Genomic DNA, 23,633 nt, shown 5'->3' with positions numbered 1-23,633 from the left:
TATCCAAATGCTTATCACTCCTCTCTCTCTCTCTCAAGAAAAATTGAGCATTTTTCTCAGAAAAGATAAATAATTCTCCTTCTTAAGACCATCAGAAGAATTCATTTCTATCTTCTCTTTACCCCCAACATGTTAGAAAGGTTAAGGAACCTCTCCGAAACAATTTCCTGGATGTTTAAAATGTGGATAAAATGAATATGAAATGGAATAGTATATGTGAAAATACACTTTGAAAGCCATTCAGTGTAAGACGTAAAATAAAAAGCTTATCGCCATTTAAGAAGATGAAATTTATGCTCAAAAGATTGAGACTTACTCAAGTTCACCTAGCTGAGGAAGGAGCTGGATATCAAATTCAGGTTTTGAAATGTGATAGTTATGAGAAGACAGCAATGTCCTGTCTACTTTTTTGAGGGAACACACCAGTACCACTAATTTCAATGTACGATGGCTATCCCTAACCCTCATGCCCCAACACTCAATGTTCTCTTTCAATATCCACTCTCTAGGGTTGCCTATAGATGTTCCCTCAGCTTTCTTTCTCTCTCTCTCTCTCTCTTTCTCTCTCTCTCTCTTTCTCTCTCTCTTTCCTTCCCTCTTTCTCTCTCTCTGACTAGTCCTATCTCCAGAACTCAACAAGAACCACTAGAGCTACCTCTCATTCTTGTTGGAAGCCACTAAAGTTGTCCACACCAGGCCCACCAGCTACACTAGAACTATAAGGTCATGAGATTGTGGATGTGGAAATAATCTCACACACACACACACACACACACACACACACACACACACTACAAGCATATAGATCCCGGAGAGTTGAGGAAAGAAAAGAGAAAGTAACTCAGTTACTTCGCTTGCTGTCCATGCCCCACACTTGGACTCTTGGTCTATCCTTCTTACCTCTATGATTCATCTATCATGAACAAGAGTGAGGAGCAAAGTGCCATGGCATTCCCTGTTTATTTTCTGAAATGGAACCTAAAGAAAATGGGAATATCTGGGAAACTAGCAAATCTTTTAGTAGTTGGATTGAGACTAATGATAAACTGTTTTTGTTTGAGACGGAGTCTCACACTGTCGCCTACGATCTCGGCTCACTGCAAGCTCCACCTCCCGGGTTCACGCTATTCTCCTGCCTCCGCCTCCCGGGTCGCTGAGACTACAGGTGCCCGCCACCGTGCCCGGCTAAAACTTTTGTATTTTTAGTAGAGACGGGGTTTCACTGTGTTAGTGAGGATGGTCTCCATCTCCTGACCTCGTGATCCGCCCGCCTCAGCCCCCCAAAGTGCTGGGATTACAGGCGTGAGCCACCGCACCCGGCCAAGTCCCAATTCTTTCAAGCAGGGAAAATTTTGAAGCTGAAGAGTGCAATGACTAAACTTAAAAAAAAAGAGAGAATAGAGAGCTTCCAAGATAATGGATCAAGTACAAGAAAGAATAAGAGAAGTCAAAGACCAATCATTTAAAATTATCCAGTCAGAGTACAAAAAAGAAACACAAAGAAATGAAGAAATATGTATAAGATTTATGGGACACCATCAAGGAAGCTAACTTTTTCATTATTGGAGTCTCAGAGGAAAAGAGAAATAAAATAGAACAAATGCTTATTTAAGGCATAATTGCTAGAAACTTTCTAAATCTGTAAAGAGATATAGACATCTCGATACATGAAACTCAAAACTCTCCAATCGTATTTAACCCAAAGAAGTCTTCTCCAAGACATTATGTCAAATTGTCAATAATTAAAGTTAAAGAGAGAATCTTGAAAAAAGCATATCACATTTAAAGGTACATCAAAAGGATATTAGCACTTCTACACAGACATTTTCTAGGCCAGTACATAGTGGGATGATATATTCAATTTGCTGAAAGAAAAAAACTGCCAACCAGTAACTCTTTACCTGTAAAGCTGTTTTTCAGATATGAGAAAGAGATAGTCCTTATCAGACAAACAAAAGCTGAGGGAGTTTATCACCCATAGATCTGCCTTACAAGAAATGCTAGAGAATGTTCTTCAAGCTGAAATGAAAGGCCAATAAATTAGTAAAATGAAAACATACCTAAGTATAAAATTAACTGCTAAGGTAAATATACAGTCAATTCAGAATATTCTAATACTGTAATGATGGTGTATAAATCACTTTTAATGCTAATACAAAAGTTAAAAGACAAAAATATTAAAAATATATAATTTGTTAATGGATGTATAATTATTTTAAATGTAAATTTTGACACTAAAAATGTAAAAAGTAGGGAGAATAATATGTAGAGTTTTTGTAAGCTAATAATAGCTTAAAATAGACTGTTGAAACCATGTTTTATGTAAGCCTATGGTAACCACAAACCAAAAACCTATACTAGATACACAAAACAGAAAGATATTAAAGCATACCACGACAGAAAATCAGCAAATCACAAAGAAAGAAAGGAAGAAAGGATATACAAAACAGCCAGAAAACAACCAAGCAAATAGCTATATTAAGTCCTTAACTATCAATAATTACTTGAACGTAAATGGATTAAATTTCCTAATGAAAAGACATAGAGTAGCTAAAGGTATTTAAAAACAAGCTGCAACTATTTATGCTGCCTCTAGCAGACACACTCCAGCTCTAAGGATACACATAGAATGAAAGTAAAGGGATGAAAAAAAGATGCCCCATGCAAATGGAAAACAAAAGAGGGTAGGGGTGGCTATACTTATATCAGGCAAAATAGACTTTTAGTCAAAAATTATAACAAGAGACAAGAAGGCCATTACATAATTATAAAGGGGCTAATTCATCAAGAGGATATAAAAATTATAAGTACATATGCACATAATGTCAGAGCACCTAAATATATAAAGCAAATATTAACATAACTGAAGGGAGAAATAGACAGCAATATAATAATAGTAGTGGACTTCAGTAACCCATTATCAACAATGAATAGATCATCCACACAGAAAATTAATAAGAGAGAAAATAAAGTTACCAAGAATACACAGTAGGGAAAGGATAAATGTTATTGGGAAAACTGGATATCCATATGCAAAAAAAGAAAGAAATTGGTCCTTATCACATACTATACACAAAGATCAATTCAAAATGGATTAAAGACTTTAATGTAAGACTTGACACCGTAAAACTCCTATAATGAAACAGGGAAAAGCTCCATGACATTGGTCTTTGCAAGTTTTTTTATATGACACCAAAAACACAGTAACAAAAGCAAAACTAAGTGATATCTCATCAAACAAAATTGTTTCTGAACAACAAAGGAAACAATCAACAAAATGAAATCCAACTCACAGAATGGGAGGAAATATTTGCAAACCATATATCTGAGTAAGTGATTAATATTTGTCTTAATCTGTTTCAGTTGCTTACAGCAATATCTGAAACTGGGTATTTATAAAGAAAAGAAATTAGGCCGGGCGCAGTGGCTCCTGCCTGTAATCCCAGCACTTTGGGAGGCCAAGGCGGGCGGATCACAAGGTCAGGAGATCGAGACCATCCTGGCTAACACGGTGAAACCCCGTGTCTACTAAACATTCAAAAAATTAGCCGGGCATGGTGGAGGGTGCCTGTAGTCCCAGCTACTCGGGAGGCTGAGGCAGGAGAATGGCCTGAACCCGGGAGACGGAGCTTGCGGTGAGCCGAGATTGCGCCACTACACTCCAGCCTGGGCAACAGAGCAAGACTCCGTCTCAAAACAAAACAAAAAAAAAAAAAGAAAAGAAATGTATGATTATTTCTTACAGTTATGGAGGATGGAAAGTCCAAGGCTGAGGGGGCGCATGTGGTGAGAGCCTTCTTGCTGGTGGGGACTGTCTGCAGATTCCTGAAGTGGTACAGGGCATAACATGGCAAGGTGGCTAACATGCTATGATTAGGTCTTTCCTCTTCTTATGAAGCCACCAGTTCCACTTGCATGACAACGCATTAATCCATTAGTGGATTAATCCATTTATGTGGGTACAACCCTCATGATATAATCACCTCTTTAAGGCCTCACTTCTCAATGCTGTCACATTGAGGATTAAGTTTCAACATGAGTTTTGGAGGGGACATTCAAACCACAGCAATATCCAAAATATATAGGGAACTCATACAACTCAAAAGCAAGATACAACTCAAAATACAGCTCAAACAAACTGATTTTAAATGGACTAAGGACCTAAATACAGGTTGGTTCACTGCACAAAGGGCTAAGGGAATTGAAATCCCCAGCAGTGTCTCTGGGATGGGGCTGCATTCACCTGGAGGAAGGAACACCTTTTCCTAATATGCACCAAAGCAACCTGTAGGCTACTGGAGGCCTTGGACAGCCAGGGAGGGAGGGATTTTGGGGTAGTTCATTTTTGTGTGGTTGACAGAGTTGACAGCAAGCAAAGTGACTCAGTTACTTTCTCTTTTCTTTCCTCAACTCTCCGGGATCTATATACTTGGGGTGTGTGTGTGTGTGTGTGTGTGCGCGTGTGTGTGTGTGTGTGTGATTATTTCCACATCCACAATCTCATGACCTTATAGTTCTGGTGTAGCTGGTGGGCGTAGTGTGGACAACTTTAGTGGCTTCCAATAAGAATGAGAGGTAGCTCTAGTGGTACTTGTTGAGTTCTGGAGATAGGACTGGTCAGAGAGAGAGAAAGAGGGAATTACCTCAGGTAATCCACCCACTTTGGCCTCCCAAAGTGCCGGGATTACAGGCATGAGACACCGTTTTTAAAATCCCCATAGAACCATGAGAAACAAGTAACATTATTTTAAAACAGAGAATGTGTTTTGTACTTGATTCCCACCAGAATGACTACCAAGTATGGAAGGAGAGCACTCATTTTCAGAAAAGAAGCTGAAAAAAATACCGTTGTCTTTACATTTCTAAGTAGATCTTTATACTTTAGTGAAATATCAAATGATATTATGATTCAACATAATTTAAATCAATTACAAAGTATCAATATTACTATTTGCTTTTACACTTTCATGAAAACAACAGTGATAACATGACTAGTTTTTCATGTAATTTGCTTTGTCTCTAGATTTCTTAGAAAGTCTGTTTCCATGACATCACTAAGAAACAAGTCTTAGATCATAGGATGCACATTCAGTCGCAATCAATATACACATTTGTATTCATTATAATTTGCCATATTGTCGTTGAACTTGAATTCTCAATCAGCTGAGTAAATATTTTACCATTCCTTCTTTTATTTGACCTCAACTTACCTTATAACTATATTCCTTTGTTTTAATGTTTGCATGCATAGTTTGTTATTTCTTCTCACTACATGTATTTACCTTAATTAATCTTTGCCTGGTTTTTCATGTCATTAAACTTACAAATTCAGCCATGAGGAGATTTTGTCTCCAGTTTCCTGCCTAACTGGGTATTTGAGGGTGTTGATTGGGTAATTCTCTGTAGTGATACCAAAACTACAGGAATAGAATATCCAAATTGATTTTTCTTTCCTTCGTTTGTGTTTTCAGAGGGATCCAAAAGAGACTACAGTAAGTATTATCTTGTTTCTCAACAAAAATGTGCTTCCCATTAGTAACATTTCCCTAGATTGTAAACGCTTTGGAGGAAAGAGAAATCCTGTCATATGTCAAGTCATGTGAATACTAAGCAATAGATAAAGTTTCCTAGTGCTGGTTTAGAATGATCTGCCTGGGAGAAAAGGAAAACAATAGAAGAAGTGATGAGCAAGAGAAAAGGAAAGTAATAAAGATAAAAGGGAGAGAGAGAAGAAAATAGAGAGGGAAAAAAGGGAGGGAGGAATTAGGGCAGTAGGAATGGCATCTGCCTACTAAAAATTAAACCCATTTGTAGAGATGGAAAGCATATGCAGTAGCTGGTGGGAGTGGCCATCAGTACCCATCACCAGATCAGTGATGACTCCCAGGGCCTAGGCTTTAACTCCTGAGAAGGGGGGTAACAGCCACTGAAGCTGATATGCAAAGATGAGGGATCCAAATTCTCATGATTCACCTCATGTTTTCTGTGTGTGTATTTTAGCACCATCAACCAACTCCCTAGGTAAGTGCTTTGTGGTTTTCTTTCAATTCTACTGTCATCTGGTTTGCAAGCCATATTGTTTCTGCATTTTTTCTCTTTTAAGAAAGATTTTAAAATTAAGTATAAAAATAATTAACACTTGTATATCCACACCTTACATGTGACAAATTGATAATATTCTTGTCATATTTCTCAACTTATAGACATATTCCACTCCCTTCTTCCCAAAGGCTTATTAATATACTTTAAATATTTAAGTCTATTTACATATATTTATAGTCTCTACCTATTACTGAACAAAATGTAGTATTATTTTTTAGATGTTTAATTTTACAAAAAATGGCATCTGTCTGATAGTACCATTGTGGTTTGCATTTTTCTCTCAAAATGTAATTTTGAAATCCAGGTTATACACTTTGTTGAACAATATTCCACCCTATGAATATACAATATTTTTCTATTATTTTCTCCTACCGATGCATTCTCAATGTTTCCAGTTTCTGCTATCACAAATAATGCTGCAAAGATAGTCCTTAAGTAGATGGAAAAGAGTTTATCCAGGGTACATACCCTGAAGTAGGATTAGTGATCACATTGTATATGAGCATTTATGTAATTTATGCATAGTTTAAATTTTACTAGCTATTAATGAATTAAGCTCCTTGGTAGTTACATAGAGGCATACAGAAATAAATAAAAGTTTCCAATTTCTCTGCATTAGTAACAATCCTAGATTTTGTCATATTTTTCTATTATTGGCACTTGAATACATGTACAATTTTTAAAATCTACATTCCCTGCTCACTCCTGAAATTGAGTACCTTCTCATAGGCTTACTAGCTAGTTAGGTTTCACCCTATATAAATTGCTTGTTCATTTATGTTACTCATTTATCTATCAGTTATTGTTCTGTAGTAATTCTTTATTATTATTAAAGATCAACTTTTATATGTTACGTTAAATATTTGCAATTATCTCCTCCAATTCTATCTCTTAGCTTTAAATTTTTATGGTGTCTCTTGCCTTTTAGAAGGCCTCCACTCACTCTCCCCCAACACCACACAATTTATTGTAATAAAATTTGTCAATCTCTTGTTTTCTTTTAGAGTTTCTGCTTTTTTGTTTGCTTGGCCTTACCTCGGTATCACAAAGATTTTGTCTAATACTTTCTCTTAATAGTTTTTAAATTTCCCTTTCTGCACATAGGCCTTTAATCTAAATGGGGTTTTGTTAATTGTTTTTTGGTTTTGGTGAGTGATTTCAGAAATAATACAGGTGAGATCTAATTTTCTGCTCATCTGGAAAACCAACTAGATGGATTTCTTCTCATCTTGTTCCAACTAGATTTATTGGCTGGTGTGTTCTTTCTCTGCTGATTGTAATGCCGTCTTCATCTTATATATTTGGTTTTTCCATGGATTTTATTTTCTGTTCCAGTGATCTTTTGTCTTTTACTGAACCAATACTACATTGCTTTCACTACTAAAACTGTATAACATTTATTATTGAAAAATAGCACATTATCTTTGTTCTTTTTCAGAAATGTGTTGGCTATTCTTCGACCTTTTCTCTTACACAAGAATTTTATAATTTCTCAAGATCCATAACAGTCATATTAGGATTTCACTGAAATTTCATTGAGTCTGTAGATTAATTTGTAAAATCAGTTCTTCCCATACATTAACATGGTTGCCTGCTATTCAAATTTTCTCATATACCCTTCAATAATGTAATATAATTTTCTTCAGAAAGGTTTTGCATATCTTTTGTTGGATTAATTCTTATATAAATACTTGTTTTTTGTTTCTGATGTGAATACTATCTCTCTATGTGGATTTTACAAATAATTATTGTTGGAATATAAATTATATGCTATATATCTGAAAGTGGATTTTGTATCTAGCCACCCTGCTGTGCTCTTAGAGTTCTAATAACTTTTAGATTCTCTTGAATTCTATATGTAAAACATTATGTCAACTGCAAAATCTGATAATCTTGAGTTTCCTTTTCCAATTCTTAAAACCATTTTCTTGTCATAGCTTGGGCTATGTATATCTATGGGTAAAATTCCTTCTCTTTATTTCCGCTTTATTTTTGTTCCTTTTTCTAGCTTGCTATATGAAACTCTTAATTAATTTCCAGACTTTCTTATCTTCTTATTTTATTTTATTTTTATATGGGACACTTCACAAATTTGCGTGCCATCCTTACACACGGGCCACACTAACCTTCTCTGCATCATTCCGATTTTAGGATATGTGCTGCCAAAGCAGACGTTCTTATTTTCTAATATAAATATCTAAGTAACTTCTAAATGCTGCTGAAACTCATGTCTTCATATCCACTCATATCCTCATGACTATTTTTTGACTTAAATTCTACACTGTCTGATATAAACATTGTTCTAACAACTTTGTTTTAATTAGTATTTTCCTATTATACATATTTTTCATCCTTTTATTTTGAACCTTAAGAGTTTGTTTTTGTCTTGTGTCTTTTTTAAATGGCATATTGCTTGACTTTGTTCATATTAACAATGTAAAATTTTCCATTCCCTAATAGATTAATTTAACTCATTTTATATTGTGAAAATTTTTATATGTTTATCTAAATGTTTCCTTTTTTTTTTTTTTTTTTTTTTTGAGACGGAGTCTCACTCTGTCACCCAGGCTGGTGTGCAGTGGCGCAATCTCAGCTCACTGCAACCTCCGCCTCCCGGGTTCAAGCAATTCTTCTGCCTCAGCCTCCCGAGCACCTGGGACTATAGGCGCCCACCACCATGCCCAGCTATTTTTTGTATTTTTAGTAGAGACGGGGTTTCACCATATTGACCAGGCTGGTGTCGAACTCCTGACCTTGTGATCCCCCTGCCTCGGCCTCCCAAAGTGCTGGGATTACAGGTGTGAGCCACCGCGCCTGGCCAATATCTCCAATTTATATTGTATTTTCCACTGACAGTACTATGCTTTGTTCTTTCATTTTTAAATCTTCTTTCCTACCTTCTGCTGGTATATTAGATTTCCTTTACAAACAAGCCTGGATGACTTTCATATCACTTCTAACAACATTAGATTGACTAGAACTCAATCATATAGCCACACCTAACTACAAGGGAATTTTGGGGAAGTAGTCTAACCATGTTGTATTAGTTTTCTATAGCTGCTCTAACAAATTACCACAAACTTAATGGCTTAAAACAACACAAATTTATTATCTATCAATTCCATAGTTTATAAATCTGTCATATATGTCTCACTGGACAACAATTAGGTTGTCAGATAGACTGTATTCTTTCTGGATGTTCTAGGAACAAATCTGTTTCCCTGCTTTTTCAGCTTCTAGAGGCTGACCACATTCCTTGGTTCATGGCTCCCTTCTTCTGTCTTCAAAGTGAACAAAAATAAATCAAGTACTCACATCACATCATTCTGCCCTTCTTCCACTGTAATACCTCTTTCTCTTTCTATCTTTCTCTCTTCTGTCTCCTGCTTCCACTCTTAAAAATCTTTGTGATTATATTAGGCCCACTCAGATATACTAAGATCATCACCCTACTTTAAGGTGAGCTGATTAGCAACTTTAACTTCATCTGCAATATTAATTCCCTTTTTCCATGTAACCTAACACATTAAACAGGAAGATAATCCCAGGTTCTTACAATGCATGAGGCCTGTGGCCTTGATTTCTGCTGGTAATCAGGTGTTTAAGACTCAGTCCTCCAATAAGATATCACATGGGTGGTGAAACTTCTCATTCATTACCAAGAATATGGGTTCCTTCTTGATATATTTTTCTTGAATATATTACTTCTCTTTTTAGTTTTCAAGTTCAGCTCTACTTTATAAACTTTAAAAACTACCATGTTCAGAGTAGTCACTTAAAGGAGAGGATGAAATATCCCCCTCCATAGCAAGCACCCTTTCATTAAGCCCTGAGGTTCTAAATACTTTCACTACTTTGACTCTTTAGCTTCTAATATTATTCAAAAACTTCCTGATTTGGTCTCTTGCTATTCTTCATCTCCATAGGGCACAAGTGAATTTTGGAAAGTGGAAACCCCTGTTGAAGCAGTTAGGTGGTAATTGTTTGGTGTAACAAAAAATATTTTTGAACAAAGGGGAAAAAAAGAAAATTAAGGGAGAGAGGGAGAGGTAGAAGAAAGGTAGAGAAGGAAAGAACAAAGCAGCAGAATCACCAATGAAAGAAGACTTATAGGGACAGAAAAATGTCCATTGACTGAGAAGCTAGCAATCTCCAAAAATATTTTTATTCTGTTACTCACCGAAATTGAAAGACAGGTTGCATAGATCTTGTAGTCCCACCTTACCACAAAAGTAATTGCAGTCCATATGTAGATATCCAGCTGCTCACCACATTGCATTGCAATTGATAACAGGAAATGAGTTGTGACTCATTTCTATCCTCTTCCCTACAACTTTTCTGCAATATAGTGTCTATGGCATCTAAGTTCTCCCTGGGACAAATAGAACTCATTCTTGTTTTGATGTGTTTTATTTTAGCACTGTCTCGATCAAGTATTGGTAAGTTCCTTTACTTTTCTTCAATTCTGCTGACATTTAGCCCCATTTAATCAAGAGGATATCTTCCTAAACTTCCCAGACTTCTTCACTGAAGCACAGCAGAAGCTTGAGATTCACATCTATCCAATTTCTTTGTTCTCCATAACTAGACACCTCAATAATCAGTCAAAAGTAAATGCAAGTTTCTAGTGGTTTATTATGATGACACGAAGAGAGCAATTTCCAAACCTGAAGTGTTGGAAAAACAAAGTAAATAAAGAAGGATGAGAGCAAGAAGTTAGTAAGAAAAATAAGGTGAGGATGAAGATAATATAGAATGAGGGATAAATGATATTAGCTGTGTCCTCAGAATTTCAAAGCTTTGCATGGCTAGCCGGAAAGAGCAGCCTTCCCTGAGGCATTCCCAAGTCAGGCTGGCAGCAATGGAAGAGATGGCTAATTCCCTATCTCCCTGAGCTGCAACTGACACTAAGGGTTTGGTACTCCCAGGTGTTCTTGGTTCTGATACTCATCCCTGCCCTGTCCCCTGCCAAAAAAAAAGAAAGAAATGGATAGTTTTTGAGCCAGACAACCATATGAATTTTTTGTTTGTATTTATTTTTAGGAGAGCAAGGGGGAAATTTTCATATTTCCAAATTCTAAGTCACTTTGGTGTGTCACAGAACTAAAGAACATTCCCTAACCCTGCTGAGCTCTTGTTCCTCACCTCCTTTTCCTTCCCCATCATTGAGCGTTTTGTCTAAAATTAATGAGACCTTCAAAGAATGAGAAGTCCACTGATTAAAGAATAAAGAGAGGATTAAAATGGTTTTAGCTGGCAATCATAGTTTCAGCAAAACAGTAATAGCTTCATTAACTTAGGAATAGCAGGGAAGAAGAGGTTTGTGAAGAGACCAGGGAATGGGAGTAGGGGACAAGGAGAGGGTTGTAATTAAAGTGGGTCGTGTTCCTTGACTATTTACAGATATTACACATGAAGAAAAAATGAAGCTTAAAGATATTATTTAACTTGACCAAAGGCATATAGCTAGTAAAAGAGTAAAACTGAGGTTCTAAACACTGGCCTTTGGACTTCAAGTCCTGAGCTTGTCCAGCTACCCCCAGGACATCATTAAATATGTTTACTCTTCCAATCCAAAGTATTCTTTGGAAACAAAATGTTTGTTCCAAGGAATTTAGAAAATTATGCATATGTTAAAAATATATTACTTCAATTTTTAAAATGTAATTTGAAAATCTTAAAATGTAAATTAATATAAAATATCAGAATTAGTGTGCTAATCCAATACTGTGCCATAATCTTATTCCATGAATAAGGCTGTTTTGTTGTATATATAACTGTTAACAAGTGCCCTTAGAAAGCTATTAAGCTCAATATTTTATTACTTTTATGATTAAAACATGTTTTATCTAGTTTTGCTTTGTTTTCATCTAACTTACAGAAAGGGTAAAATATTTGGGGGTTGAAACATGCTAAACAATAAACTCAAATCTTCAATTTATCCAGCAAAATCTGCAGAGGACCCAAGTGAGACAGGCTTGCCATAAAAACCCTCCAAAGGGGAAATTTCGAGCATTGCAGCTGCTATGCCTAAGACAATAGAAGTATTGTCAATATAACAATATAAGTATTTCATAGACAGCATAGATTCTAGTGAGGTAAGACAGAAAATAAACACGTAAGCAAACAAATACAATAATTTCCCTTTCTAGATTAATTCCTACTATGATTATTAGACTATCATAGCACATTCTACGGAGAAAACAAATTAAGATAATATGATACAGCAAGACCAAGAAGTGGGGGCCTTTAGCTAGGAGATGGAAAGAAATTTCCCTGAGGAGATATTTGAACTGACACTGAATGGTGAAAAGGTGGCAGCCACATGAGGATCTTAGGGAAGAGTATCTCAGGCAGAAAGAACACCAAGTTCCTGAAAGGGGAAGAAGAGTAGCTTGTATGAGAGATTGCTGAAAGCCAGTTGTGAATGATGGTGGAGGAGTCTGAAAGGTAGGGAGAGGCCAGATCACAAAAAGTCTTTTAGAATAAAATATGGAGAACACTTCTGAGCACCACAATAAGCCATTGTTTTCATCAGGGAAGGGATAAAACCACATTTATGCTGTAAAAAGGCAACCCTGTCTTCTGGTAGAGAATGAAATGGGAGAGAATGACCATCATATTTATTTACGATAGCAACAAGGAGAGAGGTACAGAGTAGAGTCTCATATTGCTTCAAAGACAACAGGGGTTTCTACTGGAGAAGATATTGTTTGGAAACAGCAATGGGGAGCAAAAATGACATTTACCTACGTTCAGGCATGTATATGGGTATGGACTTTTTCTAAACAAACAAACAAACAAACAAACAAAAAACCAGACGTCACAGCCTCAACAACAGAGTGAGACCCTGTCTCTACAATGAATAAAAAATTAGCCAGCACGGTGGCGTGCACCTGTGGTCCCAGCTACTTGGAAGGCTGAAGTGGGAGGATCGTTTGAGCCCAAGAGGTCAAGGCTACAGTGAGCTGTGATTGCACCACTGCACTCCAGCCTGGGTGACAGAGTGAGATCCTGTCTCAAAAAAAAAAAAAAAAATCACTAAGAGGGCTGTAAGAGACATGGTTTTTTAAAAATGTTATCATTTTTAATTGACAAAAATATATATATTTATGGTATACAACATAATGTGTTGATATATGTATACACTGTAGAATGACTAAATCAAGCTGTTAACATATCCATTTCCTCACATACTTTTTGTGGAGAGAACTCTTAAAATCCACACTCTTAGCAAATGTCAAGTATAACACATTATTAATTATAATCACCATGTTGTACAAAAGATCTCCTGAATGTATTGCTCCTATCTAACTGAAACTTTGTGTCCTTTGAGCAACATCTGAGATACAGTTTTTTTTTTTTTTTTTTTTTTTTTTTTTTTTGAGATAGAATCTCACTCTGTTGCCCAGACTGGAATGCAGGGCGCAATCTCGGCTCCCTGCAACTCCACCTCCCGGGTTCAAGCAATTCTTGTGCCTCAGCCACCCAAGTAGCTGGGATTACAGGCGTGCGCCACCATGTCCGGCTAATTTTTGTATTTTTAGTAGAGACAGGGTTTTGCCATCTTGCCCAGGCTGGTCTTGAACTCCTGGCCTCAAGTGATTTGCCCTCCCCGGCTTCCCAAATTGCTGGGGTTACAGGCATGAGACACTGCACCCAGTCTTTAAATTTTAATATATTAAAATTTAAATATTTTAAATTAAAAATATTTTAAACACCTCAAATATTTAAAATACTTGACAGTATTTTAAAGGACAGTCAGGCATATTAAAGCAAGATGGTGAAGAAAACGTTTGGAGAAGTTCAAGATATAGGAAAATTTGCTGATATGAATTTCTGACAGCATGGTGTGTTTTAGAGAGTAAGGAGAGGTGGAAGGAATGTCCAATTAGGAATTTTAAAAAGCATTATGATAATAAGCATCCTTAAGATGAGGATTATCTTCAGATGGTGAGTAAATTAAATGAGGATGTGATCCATTTGGGGATTAATCTCAAAGGATGATGAGTAATTAGTTACATAGAGTATTTAGCTGAAAGTTGCATAGGGCCACCAGGAAGCTATTCATCCCTGAAGCTCAAGATGATATATGGTCCTAAAGAATGGATGAGGCCCTCTTGAGAGATAATTCTCATAGGCAATTCACTGGACTGTGGTAACTTGAGAAAGGGCCTCTCAAACCAGGACCTCAAAGGACTTGATCCTATTATTTCTTTGAAAATCTTGAACTAGCACAGTGCCCAAGATAGAGGAGGCTGCGGTCCATTACCCGTACATGTATAAACAGATAAGGACTGCAATCTGAAATGATGATATAATAATATGTGTTGAGCATTATGCTCCAGTCTCTGTCCTAAACACTTCTTCATAATAATCCTAGGAAGTAGATATTATTATAAATTCTATTTTTAAAATGAATAAACTTAGGCATAAAAAAAAAATAGGCAGAGTAACACAGCTAGTAAGTAGGGAAACCAGGATTCAAATCCAAGCATTCTAGTAGTTGATGGCCCATTGTACTTAACGAGACCTAATCAAGGGTCCCCTTTCTAAAATGATTTCGGTGAGAATTGTATACTTTGTAAACCAATTAACTCAGACTGATGTGGATTTTTATTATTATTCCTCAGTGCCAACTCCAGGAATCATATTTCAGTTTATTTTCTATTTCTAATTTAGGAAAGAGAAATGAGAGCAAGCAGATAATAAGAAGGAAGTACATAGGGAAACTAAGGAAAGTTTAATCAAGACTAAGGTCCTCCACCTCCTCAAAGCAAGTAGAGGAAAAAGAAAAAGGAAAAAAAAACTAAGGACCAAGCATGGTGGCTTACACCTGTAATCCCAGCATTTTGGGAGGCTGAAGTAGGAGGATCCTGGAGGCCAGGAACTCAAGACCTGCCTGGACAACATAGTGAGGCTCTGTCTCTTCAAAACAATTAAAAGAATTAGTAGGGCATGGTGGCATGCCTGTAGTCCTAGCTACACAGGAGGCTGAGATGGGAAGATCACTTGAGCCCAGTAGTGAGAGGTTACGGTGAGCTATGACAGAATCACTGAAATTTAACCTGGGCAACAGAGTGAAACCCTGTCCCAGAAAAAAAAAAAAAGACTAAGGTCTTCCAAGTTTTCTTAAGAGTTTCAACCTTTACAAAGGCTGAGAAGAAAAGGAAAAGGGAATCACCTTCTCTGCTCATCGTCAGTCCTACATGTCATTCTGGGCCTTGGCCACACTACCAGAGTACAAGATGCCTAAACAATCCATGAAAAAAATCACACTACAGCTGGCATAGAGGATCTGATGTGCCCTGGGGAAGGTAGTGTGAGGGATGTTTTTTCTGATCTTCTTTTCAAAGGGGGATTAATGCTGATGCTTTTAAGCAATTGATGTGCCCTTAGAGATGTGGGTATTTAACACAGTTTACAAGGGAATTGAGCAAGTTCTTGGTGGTTTCAGTACCATAAACCCTTGTTTGTCTAGGGACCTCGTCCTCCTTATTTGCCTCTTTCTAGGCAGGCCCTATTTCTAGAAAGTCAGCCTTTTTTGCTTCTCCTACCAAAATGTACCCTAAGGCTAAAAGGCCCAAGAACACAGGGCTTTAGTTTGTGAATGTAGCCTCATTGAATCATAAAAGTTGAGCAGAAGAAAAATTATTAAACCCTGTCGTAGATGAGTTAAATGCAGTTCCAAAAGATGGTGAGAATTATCAAACTTTGCATAGTCATTTAACAGTCAATGTAAGACAAATAAGACTAATATCCAGACTTTCTCCACTGAATATAGTGAGGGTTCATTCTATGGTAGCTTGTACAAATTACTATCAAAGTTAATATCATTAAACCTTCTACAAGCCTTGCCCTAGAATTTAGGTTATTTTACAAGAGGAACATTTTAGAGATGAACAAAAACAACAGAAAAAAAACTGTTGGGGAGGGAAGATGGTCAGTATGTTAAAGAAAAAAAATTTTAAAGGAATGTTCCAGAAAGAAGAGAAAATTGTAAAGAATATGAAGGAAAACATGCTGAACTTAAAGTGAAAAAAACTGGAGGCTAAAACTGCCTTTAATTTTTTGCATACTCAGGCACAGCCCTTCTCTTTCTCAATCTCGGTGTTCTTTTCTTATAAAACTAGAACCTTTGTAATATTGCCTTTCTTTGGTTCTTGAGGCTATCACATTAGGGAAAGAAGACTCTCCAAACTGAAAAGATGAAAGAAAAAGGGAGGGAGAAACGGAAAAGACAGGAGAAAGGTGGTGAATGAAATCAGAATATTGGAAATATAGTAAATCTGAATATTCCCCTGTAACTTTCACCCCTGCATAGTGTCTAAGGGGGAAAAGACATGGGACCACCTGCAAGTGTGACCACTTTATGAGCCTACCTACAGGGGAATGGAAAGTCTAATAACCTAAGGGAGGACTTATTTCCAGGAAGACTCTTGGGAAATTGATGGATTATTGAAACTTTTGACTGACTTGAATAATTGTTATTGTTCTTTAGCTTCAACTCAAGGATCCATGAGTAAGTTTATCTTTTTGTTTCAAAATCTAATGTTGTTGGGCTCCTACACAAGGCAGAGGACTTCTCCCTGTCTTAACTATTTTCTGTTTCCTGCTATGTCAGTGTAACAGGGCTTAAGACTCATGATTCTCCACTTTGTCCTTCATTAGCCATCTTAACTGGATCATGCCCACCTTTATCACCTTTCCCCCTCTCTAAGACAATGAGACCTCCCACTTGCTTAAGCAAATTCCTTCATTCTTGCCTTTGACCACATCCTCTCACTCCCTTATTTCTTCAGAAGTCATTGGTTCTCTCTTCTACACCTTTAAATATTTTCCTTCCTTTAACTGCTTCTCCTTAAGGTATAGAACAGGTTTGATTTTCTTCCATCTTAAACAGATCCTAACTACGTCCCTCTCTAATGGCAGCCTACCTTCAAGGGAGGAAATTATGCTGTACACTCTGACTGTGGGCTTAGAAAAAAGTTATTGCTCACTTCTTATCTGAACTATACACTATTTCTCCATGAATTGAAAGTAATATAAGACCTACTAAAAATCACTTTTAAAATAAATTTGCTTGTTAATTATTTTCAATTTACAGAGGACTATTGCCTAGAAGTTAAGCATGCAGACCCTAGAGCCAGGCTAACTAGAGTTGTATCCCAGTTCCCTGTTTACTATTTGTTTGAACATACGCAAGTTATTTAATCTCTCATTAAAATGTCAAGTCAGTTATATAACTAATTTCAACAACTAGTTGAAAATTAATCAAATAAAAGAACAGAGAAGAGGCTCACGCCTGTAATCATGACACTTTAGGAGGCTGAGGCGGGTGGATCACCTGAGGTGAGGAGTTCGAGACCAGCCTGGCTAACATGGTAAAACCTCGTCTCTACCAAAAATACAAAATTAGTTGGGCATGGTGGTATGTGCCTATAATCCCAGCTACTAGGGAGGCTGAGGCAGGAGAATCACTTGAACCCTGGAAGGGGAGGTTGCAGTGAGCTGGGATCGCACCACTGCACTCCAGCCTGGGTGACAGAGTGAGACTCCATCTCAAAATAAAAGAACAGAGAAGTGAGGGAAGCTGAAAAAAATGAATGGAGAAGAGAGGAAAACCAAAGAGGTAAAATTTAAATAAACCTTCTGGAACTGATTTCAATTGATTGTCAGAAAAAAAAATGAACACATTTTCTAAATGAAGGGAAGATTGTGACAGGAATGAGGAAGAGAGAAGTGAGGAAATCGGCAAAAAATCCAAAACAGATAACCCCGGCTGGACAGATTTTTTTTCTGATCTATGTGCTTTTCCTACAAAATTTTTCATATTGACTTTTACTTTTGTGGTTGCATATTAGGGTCACATTTCCTACTAGCAAAGTTGTTTCTTGTTCAAAGATGGAATTAAATATATCATATTTCATTATTTTTTTCTAAAAGGCATCAAAACTTCCAGATGCTTCAGAGTCTGAACAAGTTTATTACTCACAGGTTTTAATTAAATGTGACCCAACCAATACCTATCCTTAAAATAATGAAAAGAAAGGGATTCACTTGCCCTATCCCGACTCAGGCCACAACCCATATGATGCTGATCTCAAACTGCACTGTTGCTGAAGTATAGATGGTGCTCACTTAAATCATCTCTTCTTATCTGAAAATACAGCTCCCAAATTAGCCAACAGTAGCCCAGTGCCACCTGTAGATGTGTTTTGTTTGGCCAGCACGGCATTATATTAAACTTTGAATTTGAATGCCTCTGAGTAGGGCATGGACTTTTCACCATCTCTATCCCTTATAACTCTAGCAGATTCACAGTCATGAGACCTGCTGGACCCCTTAATGCAAGTGAGTTTGTGATCCCCACAAAGATAATGAGGAATTCTGTCTGGTATGGAAAATGTGGTACTCTCTCAACGAACTAACTTGGATGTTCCCATTAGGAAGAATATCCACAGAGACAGTGTCCTTAATCCAAAACACATAATATTCAGTATTTTGGCAGGATATGTACATCCTAAGTTTTTTTATCTGCTTCTTTGCTCTGTAAGGCAACAAGTAAATGCCTTTCACTGCCCCACTTATTTGTCTTCAGCTGGGAAACGCCACAAAATACTCAGTTCAAGAATTTCCCTTCTTGGCCCAGTACGGAGGCTCATGCCTGTAATCCCAGCACTTTGGGAGGCCGAGGTGGGGTGATCACTTGAGGCCAGGAGTTTCAGACCAGCCTGGTCAACATGGCGAAAACTCATCTCCAATAAAAATACAAAAATTAGCTGGGCGTGGTGGTGCATGCCTGTAATTCCAGCTAATCAGGAGGCTGAGGCACAAGAATGCCTTGAACTCAGGAGGCGAAGGTTGCAGTGAGCCGAGATTGTGCCACTGCACTCCAGCCTGGGTGACAAAGACTGTCTCAAAAAAAAAAAAAAAGAAAAGAAAAGAAAAGAAAAGAAAAATTAATTTCTCCTCATTATTCCATATTACTTTAGGTCAGGAATGGAATATATATGACCTGTGTTACATTTCTGCTCATGCCTTTGCCTATGGCAGACATCAATAATGGATCATGATTCTCTTACCTGCTCAGCCCACACATATCCTAAAATTCTTCTCATCTCCAGATAGTCATTACTAATTGATCAAAATTAAATATGCATAACTCAAGTATAATTGTCACTCCTAACATAGGTTAATATCTTAAATCTTAAAAATCTTAAGTATAGAAAACTGTCCTTTTAAAATTATCCTTATTTGATAGTGGAAGTGGCTTCACCTTCTCAAGAAACTGACAGTTCAGTGATTAATGGCCTAAAATACCACATAGAAAAACAGACATCTCTTTCCAAATGCTGAGGGTAGATCCTGTTGTTTCTGGGGAAAGCTACCATTTCACTCCCAAAACAGCAATGTAACAAATAAGCGAAAAATAATTATACACAAAGAAGGAAACACATTATTCAATTATTTTAAGATAAAAAATTGCAAAATTTTCAACATCTTAAAATATGATTGGTTATTTCTCAAGACAGAAACAAGAGAGATTAAAATGACATAATTAAGGTACTAAGGTACAAAAGAAGATAGGGTTATTTTAAAGATTAAAATAACACAAATTAATAAATCAAAAATAAAAACACAATTAAGTGCACATTATAATGCTCTGCTGTCAGGACTCAGAACTTTTCAAATGACAGTCAGAAATAAAAGGAAAAAATAAAGCAGAAAAAAAGTAAAATAAAGTAGCTTACTACTTTGCCAAAGTATTTCATTCGTTTATAGTTACTGAATATTTCTTTCCATAACATTTCTAATACAACTTTTCAGCTTTCCTTTCTGTTATTACTCCTGATTTTTCACTGCAACTTCACAATATAAGTAAGATGGGGGACACCACTTCTGTTTTAGAGATGAGAAAATTAATGTTCAAAACATTTAGCGACTTGCCCAAAATCACAGAGCTAAAGAATAGCAAAACTGGGACTCAGGTCTTTAACCTCAAGACTGTTTGTACCACACCTGGGGAGGAGGAGGAGGGAATGGGATTATCTATCTCCATGCCTTCTGAAAGTCTGAATCTAATTTAGTCTAAAGTCTAATCTAAATCATATCTAATATTATACTTTTCAATTTTTATTATAGGTAGTATAAAATGTTTAAAAACAATTGAAGAACCTCTCTGTAAGTTTCCCATATACACAACTCAGTCCTTTTTTTACTGACTCCTAATAATTGTACAAATTTATGGGATATATGTGATATTCTGATACATGCATACCAAGTGTAATGATTTGATGTTCTACAATGTGCCTGCTACCAGAGGAATGGGGAGGGTGGTGAGAAGGCACATAAAGGTGGAGGAAAGGAGAAAAACTTGCAGTTTTACTGTTCTTTCTTTTACCAGTATGAGGAATTTGAGGCTGATTTCAAGATCCTATAAGTGACTGGTTAATTTTTTCATTTAGCAAAGGGGAAATTCTTATAATAAAAACTAGATTAATTAATGAAATTGTGAAAAAGATTCTGGGGCCAGGGAAAATTATCTATAATCTTTAGAAGGATTTGACAGCAGGAAGATAATGAAAATTGAGAATAATAACTGCAGGGAGTATGATTTTCACAGTCTCCTAAGGAAAAAAGGAAAATGCCTACTTACGTTCTTGCTGCCTTTTCATGTAAATCAAATATGTAGTAAATGCTGGATCTGAAACTCCCTGAGATAAACACCCTTGAGTCATGCTGTCTCTAAACTCATCTTTTTTGTTTGTATTTTAGCCAGAACTGCAGGAGCCATTAGTAAGTTATTTTTCTACCCTTTAATTCTCATGTGCTTTGCTCTACTAAACTGTTAGAATATGTAAGACATTCATATTTCTAGGTGTTTTTGTTTCTTTCACAAATTGTCCATTCTTTTCCCGTTCTTTATTCCCTATTCTTATCTTAATAAACTGTGGTGCCTCTGTAAGAAAGTACTATTACCTTTAACTTTTCCAAACTCTTGAGATTCAACAGCAAAAGGAAAAGAGTGAAGAACAAAAAATGGTCAAGTGAAAGGAAGAAAGATTCCCCTGTGAGAAAACCCAGTAACACTCAAAGGAAAGAGGCTTGATGGTGGCCATTCTACTTAAGACCCACCAAGAAAATTTCAGTGACATGCAGTGAGTCCCAGCTCACTGACCGAGGATCCCAGACTGTCACTGATGTTTGTGTGGGATGTATATCCCCTGCTATGAACAAAGAATAAATCTGAAAGAAGTATCCAGATAGAATTTTAAATGAAACTGTAGCGTACATCTCCGGAAGAAGCATTGGTTGGGAACAGAGAATAAGGGATAAGTGAGAGGAAGTTGATTTAAAAAGGAAAAAAATAATGGTAAATGGAAACAATGACTTTTATATGACCTGAGATTTTACCAGCCCTTTATGGCCTTGATGCTTAAAGTGAATCCAAGGACCTGCATCCACATCACCTTGGAGTTTTAGAGATGCAGAGTCTGAGCCTGTTGCCCACCCCCGACCTACTAAGTCAGACTTTGCATTTTAATAAGATGCCCAGGTGATTTGCGTGCATACCAAAGTTTAAGAACCATTGCTCTACAGGATTTTAATTCTCTGCCCTGAGAGAGGAAATAAAAAGATGAATGCACTTGGTCCAAATTTAACCAGCTTTTCCAGCCCTGCCAATTCCCCACACCAAGAGTGACCTTAAAGTCAAAGACAAGAAAGATGAAACTCATCAGGGTTTAATTCACTTTCTAACACATTTCTATCCTTCATTTTTGAGGATGTTCAGAGCTTGAGCCCCTGAGGCAGCACTAACTCTGAAGGAAAGAGAAAAAAAGTGATTTGAGAATTAAAGCTCATGGTATATCACATCCTGTGTCTACTCCTCTTGCAGTATTTATACAAATGAAACATTATTAAAATAATCAAGTCAAACTTTGAGAGCAAATACTGGGTAGGTATCAAAAAAGCACATATTAGGCCAAGCACAGTGGCTCATACACGTAATCCCAGCACTTTGGGAGGCCAAGGTGAGAGGATCACTTATAGCCTGTGAAGTGTATGAGGTGTGGAGAGGTGTGGTGGGGTGTGTGTGTGTGTGTGTGTGTGTGGTCATAAATAAGAAGACTGCTACTGCATTATTAACAAGTATGTGGGTCTAGTGTCTCAATTCCTTTGCCCACTATTCATACCTATAAATGTCTTAAGTCAACCTAGCAGTTTCTATTCCCTCTTATATGGCAGGCCAAGTTACTCTGTTGAATACGGGCCAAAATCACTACAGAGACAGAAATTCCCACTGTCTCCTTCAGAAGATGAGGCTATAGATTCTAGCTAAGCAAGTTCAAATTAGCCAGCTGGAAGACAGGCAATGGCCTGTGTAATCTACTGAGATACAAGCAGGACACCCGTCGGGAAAGGGGAAGGAACCCTGCCTGACCAAATGTGCATCCCTACAGTTCCAGCTGGCAGATCCCAGCAGTAACCAGGGTCCTCCAAGATGAAGAAGGAAGCATTTATAAACTTTATTTGTTCCTCCATGGAAGTGGAAATTTTGCTCCTGGTATCTACATTTGTGATGTTTTCCCAGAAAGAATTTTAATGCAAACAGTATTTTCTCATTAGTTCTATTTTGTTTTTTCCGTATTTTAGCTGGAACTATTAGACCTATAAGTGAGTTCCTTTTCTGTTTCCTCTAACGTTCTTTGGCCTTCTGTGGGATATGGGGTCCTCTCTACATCCTAACTGTTACCATTTCTACCCCTACAGGATTTCTCACTCATACTTCTTCATTGTATTCAAATCTTCTGGCACCTTCTGATGCCCAAGCCATCAGACACAATATCCTGAAGTGTTACTAAATTTAGGATAAGGGAAAGCCACATAATTCATGTTTAAAATTGTATTTTATTTTAATTATTTATATTTATTATTTTTTAGTTACCTAAATTTCTCATTTAAGATGGATGCTGAATGATTTAAACTGGTAGGAGGGTTATGCAGCTTCCAGGCTAAGATTATCTGCAGTCCCACAGTAGTTGTTCTCCTCTGGTTGAATTGTTTCATAGTTTATTTAGAAACAATACCGGTAAAATGAAAATTCTGTTAATGTCAAACCACATTTTCCTCCTTTTTGTATTTCAGTGCAATTCACAGCCCCTATTCGTAAGTATCAAGTTTGTTCCACTCTGGTCCCTTTGATATCTGACCTATGAGGTCTTGGGGCCTGATCTGCTCTGCATTTTTCAAAATAATTTCAACTTTTATTTTAGATTCAGGTGGTGCATATGCAGGTTTGCTAATGGGTATATTGTGTGATGCTGAGGTTTAGGGGTGACATGCTTTCTTAACACTGTCTTTCTCAGTTCCCCTCGCATTCCTGTTACATAGTTTCCAAAGAGGCCATCCATGAAGTGTTAAGAAATCTCACAGGCTAACATTTAAAAATATAAACCAAAACAGCCCTCTTAGTAATAGTCATAATGATCCATCAGCAAGGGAAGGTACATCTTTCAAATAAACTA

At 36.9% G+C, this 23,633-nt stretch overlaps 1 protein-coding gene and 1 non-coding gene across 2 annotated transcripts in view; one reads left to right on the top strand and one right to left on the bottom strand.

The window, feature by feature from the left end:
• Positions 1-359: 359 nt before the first annotated feature.
• The window catches only part of TSBP1 (testis expressed basic protein 1), a 61,037-nt gene continuing 37,763 nt past the window's right edge, over positions 360-23,633 (top strand). Inside the window, exons 1-5 of the mRNA XM_073006210.1 lie at positions 360-678; positions 10,397-10,541; positions 20,248-20,286; positions 20,881-20,901; positions 23,254-23,274. Coding sequence (XP_072862311.1) covers positions 448-678; positions 10,397-10,541; positions 20,248-20,286; positions 20,881-20,901; positions 23,254-23,274 — 457 coding nt within the window. The 5' untranslated portion in view covers positions 360-447. The remainder of the gene's footprint in view (positions 679-10,396; positions 10,542-20,247; positions 20,287-20,880; positions 20,902-23,253; positions 23,275-23,633) is intronic.
• On the bottom strand, positions 8,171-8,275 carry LOC119626924 (U6 spliceosomal RNA). The gene has a single exon (XR_005243099.2). It is a non-coding gene; the product is annotated as a U6 spliceosomal RNA (small nuclear RNA).

Source organism: Chlorocebus sabaeus, chromosome 17 (assembly GCF_047675955.1).
Source record: "Chlorocebus sabaeus isolate Y175 chromosome 17, mChlSab1.0.hap1, whole genome shotgun sequence".
In the NCBI taxonomy this organism is placed as follows: Eukaryota; Metazoa; Chordata; class Mammalia; order Primates; family Cercopithecidae; genus Chlorocebus; species Chlorocebus sabaeus.
This window is presented reverse-complemented; position numbering and strand designations above follow the sequence as displayed.